The sequence below is a fragment of the Megascapheus bottae genome, chromosome 7 (assembly GCF_031878675.1).
Source record: "Megascapheus bottae isolate mThoBot1 chromosome 7, mThoBot2.hap1, whole genome shotgun sequence".
Lineage (NCBI taxonomy): Eukaryota > Metazoa > Chordata > Mammalia > Rodentia > Geomyidae > Megascapheus > Megascapheus bottae.
Genome location: NC_143515.1, coordinates 51,221,082 through 51,234,076, shown reverse-complemented (window position 1 = coordinate 51,234,076; position 12,995 = coordinate 51,221,082). Strand labels below are relative to the sequence as shown.

General features: G+C 40.8%; 1 protein-coding gene across 3 annotated transcripts in view; it reads left to right on the top strand.

The window, feature by feature from the left end:
- Ston1 (stonin 1) overlaps window positions 1-7,553 on the top strand; it is a 43,859-nt gene extending 36,306 nt beyond the window's left edge. For all 3 annotated transcript variants that reach the window (XM_090336970.1, XM_090336972.1, XM_090336971.1), the window contains exons 3-4: window positions 1,625-1,831; window positions 4,375-7,553. In XM_090336970.1, coding sequence (XP_090193096.1) covers window positions 1,625-1,831; window positions 4,375-4,445 — 278 coding nt within the window. In that variant the 3' untranslated portion in view covers window positions 4,446-7,553. The remainder of the gene's footprint in view (window positions 1-1,624; window positions 1,832-4,374) is intronic.
- The last annotated feature ends 5,442 nt before the right edge of the window (window positions 7,554-12,995 follow it).

Sequence of the window (12,995 nt, the reverse complement as noted above, 5' to 3'; positions counted from 1 at the left end):
CTGTTTTGGTGCCTAAAGCTGTACTTCCATGAAAATCTTTTTCTAGCTGGTGGGGGTGGTACAGATAGCTGGCATTTGGAATTCCTGTCATCTCATTCATTTAGGCCACAGTGGGTACTGTGAACAATGTATCAGGATCATGGGTCAGGTGTGTGTGTGTGTGTGTGTGTGTGTGTGTGTGTGCACGTGTGTGTGCATGCTGGTTCTAGGGCTTGAACTCACGTCCTTTAGTTTTGTCGCTCAAGGCTCACACTCTACCACTTGAATGATAACCCCCGGGCCCCTTGCTGGCTTTTTGGTGATTAATTGGAGATAAGAGTCTCATAGACTTTCCTGTTCACGCTGGTTTTGAACTGTGATCCTAAGATATCAGCCTCTTGAGTAGATAGAAGTACAGGTGTGAGCCATCAGAGCCCAGGCTCTGAGCCTTTTGTAAAGTTACTACTGTGGCAATATTTTTGCCTTATAGAAACACAGCACCACGTATCGTGTCCTGCCTAAGATCTTGGAGTACAGCCAGCTTTCCCATGTCTGGCACAGGGTCCAACTTGGTGGAATCCATGTGCACAGTAATGACAAATTGAATGTAATGAGAATATATATTAGACTCAGATAAGTATGTCTGCTCTATACTGCACATCTGTTCCCATCAAAGGTTTTCAAAAGTACCAGAAAATTACAATAGTGAAAAACCATCTGTTCTCCTGAAAAGAAAGATAAACAACCTAGAATTTTTGGTTTGGAATATTTTCTGAAATGTAATACAATTTCAGTTTAATTTAAAAATATCAGATTTAGCCGGTGTGGTGGCTCACGCCTGTCACCTTAGCTACTCAGGAGGATGGCATCTGAGGATTGTGGTTCAAAGCCAGCCCAGGCACTAAAATCCATGAGACTCTTATCTCCAACAACCATTAGAAAACCGGAAGTGGAGCTGAGACTCAAGTGGTAGGGAGGTAGTTTTGAGCTGAAGAGCTCAGGGACAGTGCCCAGGCCCAGAGTTCAAGACCCATGACCGACAAAAAAAAAAAAAATTAAAACAACAGTATGATTTAATTTGCACTTCTGCATTATCTAGAAAGAGAAAATTAATGGAGAATTATGGAAGTTTATTCTATATTCTGAAAAAGACTAGATGTCGGCAGGACTGAAACACATTGTAGTCAAATAATTATCTTTCATTGTGATTAGAGAAACTTTATATATTTGTAATGAAAAGTATTAAAGTGGTGGCTCACACCAGTAATCCTAGTTACCCAGGAAGTTGAGATCTGAGGATCAAGGTTCAAAGCCAGCATGGGCCAGGAAAGTCATCTCCCATTAACTACCAAAAAGCTAGGAGAGGAAATCTGGTGCAAACAGTAGAGCACACCAGTCTTGAATGAAAAAAAAGGGGGCCCTTAATTCAGGCCCTGAGGAAGGCCCCAAATAAGAAGAAAAAAAGAAGAAAACATTTTAAGGGAGACCGTGTGCAGGTATGCAGTAATGAAGTTATCCTAGATGGGACTGCCTGGCTGTCTGCCTCTGGAGTTGTTAGTTACTGAAAACGCATGCCTGTTGTATTCAAGAGAAACTTTCCGTCATCACTGAAACACATTGACCATTTGACTTTTGCTTCTTCAAGGTCCAGATCATCCCCATTGTCTGTCTTACAAACTTGAACTTGGATCAGACCAGGAAATCCCCTGGGATTGGTATCCATTTGCTACTGTGCAGTTTTCAATGCCTGACAGTTATGCCTCAGGGACTACAGTCCGGTCCCTGGGGCTGGAGAGTGACATCCAGCCACAGAAGCATGTCCTTCAGCGGGCTTGCTACAGCCTCCAGGTAGGTCTGTCCTTGCTTCCACAGCTGAGGGGGTCACTGGCTTGCCTTCAAGTAATTGTCTCTCTCCTTGTCCCAATCCTTGGGGCTTGAACTCTGCTTTGTGTATGCTAGGTAACACTACCTCTAAACATTTTGGCTCAAGACTAGCACTCTTCCACCTGAGCCATAACTCCATGGCTTTTCTTTTTCACTTAATTGGAGATAAACATCTCACTTTCTTTCCTGGATGTCTTGTTTCCATGATCCTCAGATCTCAGCCTATTGAGTAGTTAGTATTACAGAATTACGTCAAAGATCTGAGACATGGAAACTCATGGACACTATTGAGTTTTAGGTCTGCCCTTCCATTCTAGGGAATCCAAGGGACACTTAATCCAGTGTTCAACGACAACAACAAAACCATAACTTTAAAATGAATCACTAGCTTATAAACATTTATACTATAAATTATGATGTTCAAATAGTATTTCCCCAAATATATTCTGTGGAACAAGTATGTGTCTTAGGTCCTAATCCAAGAAAAATGGAAGTTTGGAAATGCCATACATGACATCAATGTTAAAGGAAAGCTCTGAGAAGTCCTGCAATGAGGAACATTGCTTCGTGTACCCAACCTAATTTCTCCCAGCTCATTGACTGAGGAGTCTTAGCTGCTGGGTACACGTGTAGAAACACTTAACCATGATCTGCCCTCATGGACTGTGTAGATGCCCCTGGGACTTGCTGGTGACACATACGAGTAAGACTTTTAAATGTTCACCATCAGCTCTCCTGTAACTTGGGCCAGATGAATTCCAGAGTAACCTATACTTGTGCCTGTCTCCAAACTTCCATTTCCTTCTTTAAGGTTGATAACTACTTGAAATATCAAGTGTTTCCTATAGTATCTTAAAACAGTGATATATGTTGCTGGGTTTGCTTTATCAAGATTTTTAAGTTTAATTTTTTTTTGCCAGTCCTGGGGCTTGAATTCAGGGCCTGGGCACTGTCTTTGGACACTTTTTGCCCAAGGCTAGCACTGTACCACTTGAGCCACAGTGCCACTTCTGTCTTTTTCTGTGTGTGTGGTTCTGGGGAATTGAACCCAGGGCTTTGTGCATGCTAGGTGAACAAGCTACCACTAGGCCACGCTCCCCATCCCTGTATGTATTTTTTTTAAATACAGTGTCTTAATAATAATGTAGTCTAAGCCAGCCTGAAACTTGTGGTCCCTCTACCTCAGCCTCCTAAGTGTAGGATTACAAGAATGCACCACAGCAGGTTGCATCTCTAGCTTGGATAGCATTTACTAGCTGGTCGATAACTGCTGGCAGTTCCAAAATGCTGTTTTCCATTGGATTAATATCTACTGAACATGTCACACTACCAGGCGCTGCTGGTGACTCATGCCTGTAATCCTGCTTCAGAGACCTAGCCATAAGCAAGAGATAAAGTTCATGTTCCTATGGAGATTCTGGTGGGGGAAACAAAACAAAATAAACAAATAATGTCATTGCAAATAGTGGCAAATTCTGAAAAAGAGACTTAAGAGTGATGAAATCTTCAAAAAAATAATCTAGGGTGGCTCAGGAAGACTGTCATGTCGAGGTGACATGTAACTTCACATAGATGAAGGCAGCTGGATGGGTGCTGTAGCTCCCACATGCAATCCCTGCTACTCAGGAGTTTGAGATTGGAGGGTTATGATTTGAAGCCAGCCTGGGCAGAAAAGACTATGAGACTCTTGGTTTCAGTCAGCTAGCAAAGAAAGAGAAAAAAAAGGAAAGAAAAGAAAGGAGAGAAAGAAAGAAAAAAAAGAAAGAAAAGGAAGTGGAGCTGTGGTGCAGGTGGGAAAGAGCCAGACAGCCTTGAGTGAAAAAAGGCAAGCAAGAGTGTAAGAACCTGAATTCCAGCCCTAGTACTAGTACCAAACATATATAAATAAACGATGAAAGCAGGCAGTTTGGCTCACCCAGGTTAGTAGTGATAGACTAGGTTAATTAGTTAGACATGATTTTCAGTGTGGTCTCCCTTCTATGTAGGCCATGGCTGTCTATATCTCTGATGTCCTTGGACTTACAGACTACCTGTCTAGCCAGAGCTGTAAAATAGCTTCACAACAAATATCTTGATATTCAAATTCATGTTTTGGTATCATGTGTTAATTCATGTGTTAAGTTAGTGATAGAAACATATATAATGAAAAATTTTATGGCTGGGAATGTGACTTTGTGGTAGAGTGCCTGCTTAGCATGCGTAAAGCCCTGGGTTCGATTCCTCAGTACCACATAAACTAAAAACAAAGAAAATTGAAAGAGAAAGCATAATTTAAGAAATAGTAAATTTGTGATTGAAGTGTAGTTGTAATGAAAAATCTGGATGAAAAGTATGACATAGGAGTGTTTGGGGTTTGACTGTGGGGTACTCTGCCAGGAAGTGGAGCAGCTCAATGCAGAGTGGGTATGTGTGAGAAGGTGGAAGGAATGTGTGTAAGTAGGACTGAAGAGAGGTTGGCGTTGTGTTGCCTCTGCTAATGCTGCCTGTGTCTTGCCTTTGCTTCACAGGTAGAAATAGAAAAGAAATGGATTAAAATCGGTGGAGAAGACCCGGATGAAGCCCGTGGCTGTGTGGCTCAGTAGGACTCGTTGGAGTCAAGGATGCTGACCCACTGTCAACTGTGCCACTCACTGATGAACTGACTTCTGAGCAGCAGGCATGGGCCAGGTCCTGGGCTGAGTTTGGATTTGTAGTAGTTGTTTCCCCAGGGCTATGGTCTAAACCCTATCTGTACTTTGTGTGATGTTTTGCTGCAGTGTGTGATCCACGCTACTGATTCAGTGACTTGATTCTGTTCTCTGGGTTGCCTTAGCAGCTAGGCCACAGGGGGAGGCAAACAAAAGGAGACACAGGAGAACCCTTCATTTCCCCTCTTGCTTGTCTCTGAAATCTGCCTAGGCAGAGGCAGGAGTGGAAGCCATAGGGGAAAATAGAGATTTGGGAGTCTCTACCTGTGGTTCTGGTAACTGAGCGTTAGCTGTGGTTCAGATACAAGCCACTAAAATATACTGGTGGGTGGGATTCCTTTCAAAATGGAATAAGAACATCGGACAAGAGTTAAAATATTTATGTACATTAAAGATGCATTTTTACAGTTTATGACTATTGTTTTCTACAAATTCAGACTCTAGAATGGATTTTGACACAGTATTACTTGCAGTGAACACAAGGCTTTCTGGAATCCAAGTCTAAATCATATGATGATTATTTTATGTTAGTGCTACCATCTTGCAATTTTACTTAATTTGGAATGTTTTTCTTTCTAGGATAGGTAAGGTGAGAAATGCCAGGTTATTAATTTTTCTTTGTTTTCTCCCCCTATTCCCAATGTCAGGTTATTATACCCAGATTTGGGTAGAGAATTTTTTTTCAAAGCCAGAGAAATGATTATAATTGTTTAACATCTGTTGAAAACTAGTGACATGTGCAGTTATAATTGTGCTGATAATTTCTACTTAGTATTTATAGGGACAGGTCAAAAGTTTAAAATTTATGAAATCTGTGCTCTGAATGTTTTTCATCTCAAAGACAAATGTCTTTGTGTGGCATTAATACACCTTCAATTTAGATTGAGTCTAAAATATAATTGGTAGACATTTTTCTCTACTTACCAGATTTATCTTGAGTCAAAGCTGACATTCTTCCAACTAACATTTTTGTTGGTGTGTGGAGTTTTATTTCATACATTTTATTTACTATTTTATCACATTCATTTTCCTCTATTTCAAATAGCAGACTAAAACAAACATTTTGTAATGGTCTGTATCAGTCAGCAGATTTTATTGCTTCTTCTTTTCTTTTTTTTACTGTGAAGCCACAGAATAGAAAAGATAGTGGTAAAAAGAAACTGATACTTGCTGTTGATGTATGAGAAGGCAAATTTGTGTGCGTGTCATTTTAAAGAATCCTTTGTAGCTCATACCTGTAATTTTAGCTGCTCAGAAAGCTGAGGTCTGAGGATTGTGGTTCAAAACCAGCTAGGGCAGACTCTTATTTCCAATTAACCAACAAAAGTCCCAAAGTGGAAGTATAGCACAATTGATAAAGTACTAGCTTTGTGTGAAAAGGCCAAGGAAGAGTGCAAAGTGAAAGGCTCTGAGTTCAAACTCCAGTAGGGGTGTGTGTGTGTGTGTGTGTGTGTGTGTGTGTGTGTGTACCCACATGCACGAGTGGGCACACACACAGACACATATACACACACATAAGAATTTCCTTATCATCTGGGATGAGCACCTTGAGTCCAGTTTAGAGAAAATAGGGAGATAGGTCAGTTTGATGCTATCCGGAAGCCCCAGGGAAGTTAGCTACCTTTCCTCTCTCAGTGTCTTTTATGGCATCTTGCCCACAAAGAACTCACAGTCTGATTCAGATGAACTGATGAGAAATAGAGTAAAAGGTTCAGTGAATCACCCTTTCTGATTGGCATCTGTGGGTAACTTGCTGCTAGTCCTTTGTTGACAAGCCACCCAGCCTTCAGGGGCATCTCAAGATTCAGCAAACAAGGACTGACAGAGGCCCACACTGAATTTTTGCCCTATTGCAGAAGGTTGATGAACCACAGGGTGCCACCACATAATTGTTAATTTACTCAACTATTAGGACCTTAAATATTCATTACTTAGTGTGAAATTAACATTCTGTGTGCGGAAGGGAGGCTTTTGAATACAATTGTTCTGACCTCAGAAATGGCAGGAGGTCAAATGTAACTACAGAAAAGAAAAAATCAAGGGGGAGCCATTTAGGCTTCCAGCCTAAGAACTAGAATCCTTTTTGCCAGCAAGTAAATAATGATCTTCAAAAACGCCTGTGCTTTTGAGGAAGGGAAAGAGGGAGTAAGGCAGAAATACTTCATTTCTAGCATTGAGCGCACTTCTTTATGAGTTGCACTGGTTTGGAGTCAGTAGTTTGACACTAGCTAACTCGCCCTTACATAACTAGTTTGTAACTAGTCATCTTGCTCTCATGGCTCTGGTTTAGCCATCTTTCCCCTTCCAGGGTCATCTGACTTGTGCATCAGTGTAGATAGGAGTTTAAGAGCATATCCTTTTTTTCCCAAGAGAATCACAAGAGCCTATCAACTTGAGAAGGTATGACAAAAGGAAGCAGGCACTGGTGGCTCCTGCCTTAATCCCAGCTATACAGGAGGCTAAACCTGAGGATTCTTGTTTCCAATTAACCAGCACAAAGCTGGAAGTGGAACTGTGGTTCATGTGCTAGGGTGACAGCCTTGAGTGAAAAAGCTGAGTGAGAGTATGAGGCCCTGAGTTTAAGCCCCAGTTTTGGTACACACACACAAACACACACACACACACACACACACACACACACACACACACACACACACGGTATAAAAAGGGTCACTTTCTGGAGGAAGAGTAGAATTTTTTACTTGATGTATATATTAAAAAGTTCTGCTTTTTTACTTGTCTTATTCTGGAGCTGTGCTTGGGACAGTTCTTTTTCTTACCAATTCAGTTAGAAGGCCTTAACAATGAACATTATAATGGTTTATTCAAAATATGACCTTATGTCCTAGCTATACAAATACAAAACAGATTCAGTTTTAATAACCATGTAACAAAGTATTTTATAGATTGTATATTGATTTTTTCTAAAATTAAAGATGTATTTCAAATAATTCTTGCTGTGCCATGGACTTGTATCTCCTTTTGTAGGACCCAGAGCTATATTTTTAAGGTGTGAAATCAATTTTAATAACTGTAAACAATTGCCTCTCTGTCAATCTCATGCACACAGTTAATGAGTCATTAAACATGGCATGTTGTCATATTTTGAAAAAAAAATACCACTATGAAATACTGATGATGTCATAGAGGTTGATTTTCGAGAGAAGATATAGTCATGATTCATGAAGATATGAGCTGTATATGGGAATAAGGATTTTACTCATTCATTAATGAGGGGACAGGTAAGATATTACAACTTTGCTCTGAGTACTCAAAGGCCAGTAAGCAAAAAAAAATAAGGAATTCTGCGATGAATCTGCAACTTGATCCACACCAGTTACAGAGCAATAATAATTCCTCCCGTCCCTATGGTTAGTTTGCATTTCTTCTGAAAAGGATGATGGGCATTAAGATCACTTTTTAATGATTTTACAAATCTGTAAGAATTAAAAGACAAGGAATGGTGTCAGAACCTCGGTGAGTGAGCCAGACAGGACTTCAGAATCTTCCACCACCTTTCCCAACCTAAGGATAGATAGAATTTGTCAACAAGCGGCTCAAACTTGTATGGTATAATCAGTGTACACTGAAAAGCAAAGTTTCTAAATGTCAGGACACTATTTCACACAACCGTGCAAGAATGTATTTAGATACAGTGTAAGTGGTGGGGTGGGGCTGAGGGGCTAGGTTAGATCACGGTACGTGTGAAGGTACATTGGTGCCATCCTAATGAAACAAATCTCTTTACTCTTCATTTTATAAGAAAATGTTGAGTCTTTCCCGTTTTTATTACATGGTTATATAAAGAGGTTTCAGTGCATCACAATCAACAGCAACCAAGTATTTTTGGATGTTGTGACTGAATTGTCCAACCTGTCTCCCTTTGAATGAGTTTATTATTATTCATTTAGGAAGGTGGATGCTGATACTGCACCTCATTTCCTCACTTGCCTTTTGCTCTCAAGGCTGCTGCTCTGCCACTTGAGCAATGCCCTCATTTCTGGCTTTTTGGTGATTAATTGGAGAGAAGAGGCTCATAGACAGACTTTGACTCTGTGGCCCTCATGTCTCAGCCTCCTGAATTGCTCCTGGATTACCCGTCTTTCTTTCTCTTTTAAAGTAAATATTTCAAAACTGCCTCAGCCCTTTGGCAAGGCTAGGCCCTGAAGTGCTGTGTTAGGCATGGCAGTAAGAAGGTTTCTTTTCATCCTCTGGGCAACAGAAGGATTAAGTGGTATAAAGTGACCACACGCCTGACAACATTCCTCACATCCCATCAGTCATGTGTTTCCTGTTCTCTTTCAAGTCGCCCTAGACTCCTGATCTGTGTGGACACATGGCTTCTATGTCATCTCTCTTAGACCCTCTCCATTCCCTGCAGTTCTCCATTCCCAGGATTTCATGTCCAACCCAGGGATCCAGCATGTAAGGTGAGAATTTGGTACTAGCTTGGTGACTCATGCCTGTAAGCCTGGCTATTCAAGAGACTGAGATGTGAGGACCACCGTTGGAAGCCAGTCTGGGCAGGAAAGTACATGAGATTTTTTTTTTTTTTTTTTTTTTTTTGCCGGTCCTGGGGCTTGAACTCAAGTCTTGGACACTGTACCTGAGCTTCTGTTCAAGGTTAGCATTCTACCACTTGAGTACACACAAAGTTGTAAGTAATGGGCCTTTAAAATTATGTCTCACCTCTAAGGGAAAGGAGAATGGATCAGTGTAATAGTCCTATAGTTTGAAAGTTCCTCTCCATAAACATTCCTGGGGAAATAAGGTAAATCGTCACTCCACTTTGAGATTTGTGACTTCTACTTCCTGTATTTGTACCAGCACAGGAATCAGACTTTAAGAGAAATTTGGCCTATTTAAATGACATGATTGTGAGTGGTTGACATTCCCCCCTTCCCTCCTCGCCCTGGGCCCCCCAACAGGAATTGCTGTGAGGCCATTGAAATGCAAGTTGCAATACAACCTGACGACAGAAGAGGGAGCTCTCAGGCAAGCTGCCGCTACCCATTGTCAGAAACCGAAGCCTTTAAATTTGGTGGTGCTTGTATTATGATTAATAAAAGATCTTGAGGGCATTTAAAAAAGCATTTCAAAGCATTGTGAGTCTAGTGGAGCATGATTAAAATTAATGCAGTAGACAAACGATTTAAAGTATTCTTAATGCCTGGTCTAAAAATGCTGTTGAATACCATTTTACACATCCTAAAGGTTTAAATATTACACTTATCTCTAAACATTTCTAATTATAAAAGAGATAGAAAAATAGTGTCTTCCTCTGCAGAATTCCAACAAGTGTTAACAGTTCTCATTCTTTTTACTTGAAAAGATTTATAAAATGTTATAATTAATCCATTTCGTTTTGGCTTGTCTTGAGGTTAGTGTGGTCTCTAGAAATTAGGTCCACTCTAGGATTGAGAACAAAAAGAAATATCCTTGCAGAATAAGATCCCATATTTCCTTGACTCAGAAATGAGTCATTTTGCTCTGGAAGTAATAATGAATAATGACTCTTTCTGAGAGAGAGAGAAAGAGAGAGAGAGACAGAGAGAGACACAGAGAGAGACAGAGAGAGAGACAGAGACAGAGAGAGGGAGAGAGAGACACACAGAGAGAGACACAGAGAGAGACAGACAGACAGAATTTTTTGGAGTAGATACTCTCACATAAAACCCGTTAGAACTTTCTATTTTTTTGTCAAGGGTAAGATTATGAATGTATTCTGCGACATCACCAAAGTATCATACTTGAAGGTGCTGTGTCAGTGCCATTAATCTTCTTGCTGATCATTCAAACATTTGTCAAGACTTTACCACGTGCCTGTATTCTGTAGGCTCTGAAGACATGCAATCACAAAAACTGCTCATTCCTGCTCTCACCGAGGGTATATAATAGTGGAGGAAGTCGGACAACAAACTGCAATTTGTGGTCATTGCTACGAGGGAGAAAAAAATAAAGCAGAGTAAGTGGTAAAGTGGCAGCAGGACAAAGTGAAGTTGAGCCTCTGTGACAGAAATGGAGCCACCCAGATGCCGCAGGGAGGCGGGAGTCCGGCAGAGGGCGCTGCGAGCACACAGGCCTGTGGCGGTGAAGTCTAGCGCTGTGGCTCTGCTAGGTGGCTCTAGCTGTGGATGGAGGGAGGTTGGAGCTGAGTTGATGGAGGTTGAGAAAGAGATCTGGAGAGCTTGTGAACCGGATGGGGAGGAGACCAGGCAGGTAGGGCTCTTCAGGCTGGTGTAAGAGCGTCATGTTTTATTCTGAAAGAGGTAAGTGGCTCAAGGCCACTTTGTGTGAGAGGAGTGGCATGCACTTGATTCCCTAGCAGGACCCAGGCAGGGGTGAGGAAGGGGCTGGGGTGGGGGGGGGGGGATGAGCAGAAGGCAGAGGGAAGCTATTGCCATAGTGGGTTCTGTTGTTCCACGATAACAGGATCCCAGAGACTCGGGCTGGTCATAAAGAACAGAAGTTTCTTTTAGCTCTGGAAGCCAGCCCAGGCTTCAAACCATGATCCTCAGATCTCAGTCTCCTGAGTAGCTAGGATGGCAGGCTTGAGCCCCTGGCGGGCATCCGGCTTTCTTCCTGTTTATTGTGTTTATTTTTACAGGGATGGACTGGTGTAACATACATTTTTCCTTCTTCCTATTGTTTTTGCTTAAAGAAAACGATTCCTTCCAGTCCATGCAAACAAAACCAGGTGCCATCTCTAACATGAGTAGTTTGGCTGTGCCAGCCAGTATTTCTTCACAGTTTTCAGGGACCATAATCATGCTGTTGCAGTCATGACACATTTCAAGGCAAATGTACCTATTGCTTCAGTCACTTCTTATTTTGTTCAATTTTTATTTTCTTGATTGGGCTTCACTGGGTCAATGTCATGTCATGTTCGTATGATAATTTTTGAGTTTTGCAATTAAATTCAAAGTAATTATGAAGCAGTTGCTAGCTTCAAAATCTTGAGAATGCTACAAGTTCTCACAGGATTTTAAAAAAGCACGAGTTATTTATATTTTTTGATTTTTTCATATATTTTTATTGTAATTAATAGAAGGGTTACATTATATTCACCAGATAGAAGGTACATTACTTCACAAATATTGATACCCTTTCTCATGCATGGTCCCCATTTCCCTTCCCTCCTTCCCCGCTTATCTTGATTTCCCCCCTTCCCTATCCTATTTCAAATAACCATTTAACCATAAATAAAATATATCAGATAACAAGGTGAAATATTGTAACAATATGACATAACCAAGCGACAGCAAAAGAGATGAGAGATAACAAGTACATTAAGGACAACAGTCACTCATTATATGGCTTTTGTTTCTATATCCTGGGGGCTCTTACATTTAGCATCATACTATATGGCCTTATGTATCTAGATTTTGTTCTATTGTGAATCTCCGCTAGGAGAGCCCAAAGTTTCTACTGATTATGACAAACGAGGAAAACCATTGAGCCTATGTTCCTTTGAGTCTGGCTTACTTCACTTAATATGATTTTTTCTAAGTCTTTCCATTTCCTTACAAATGGGGCAATGTCATTCTTTCTGACAACAGCATAGAATTTTAATTTATATTTTCATATCTATTTTTTATTACAGTTTGATAAAGTAACATTTTATGTAAATATTTGTCCAGCTACGCCTAAATTATTAGTTCCTTTTCCAAAGGTGGAACTGGATCCAGAGATTTTCCCACCAATTTCTTTCCATTTTTGAAAATGCCGCTCATCTCTTTCAATATGTACTTTTTGCTGGAATGAATGCTTGAATATCAACTACATAGACCTATGTGTGGGAATTCTTGTGATTTTCTTTCCCAATTGAGATTATCTATCCCCCTAACAGGGAATAAATGGCTCAGGGAACTCTGATTTGGGAAACCCATTGTGAACAGTGTAGATTGCAGTCTCCAGTGTGCTGCCTCTTATCTCTGAGTGCTGCTGGGACCTGTGATGCGTGAGGGAAGCAGAGGAAGGAGGAAGCACCTGGCTGCTGTGCTTGTCATTTCCTGTAGAGTTTTATTTTGATATTTTCACACTGTTCAGAGAGAATTCCACCTAAAGGTCCTCAAGTGCCACAAAAAGGACGAGGAAAGAGTGTCTCTGAACAGTGGCATTGTTAAATGCCAAGAGCCTGACTCTCCAGTGGATAATTTTGAGATATTCTGAAACACTTTTCAAAGGCTTTGCTAAGTACTCATTGTGGAAAAGGACAAATTCTATATTAAACTTGCTTTGGGACTAGAGATGGCCTTGGGTAAAATTGTGAACTAGATGATGTTTGTAGCAGCCTTTCTTTTTATTGCCTTTTACCTCCATCCATGGATGGACTAGCTCCTTCCCCCTATATCATTCCTCTGGAGACATCCTCCTCTGTCTTCCTTTTTGGCTTCATATGATTGACACTTGTCACTTAGGTTGTGGGTTTTGTCTCTGCTGCAG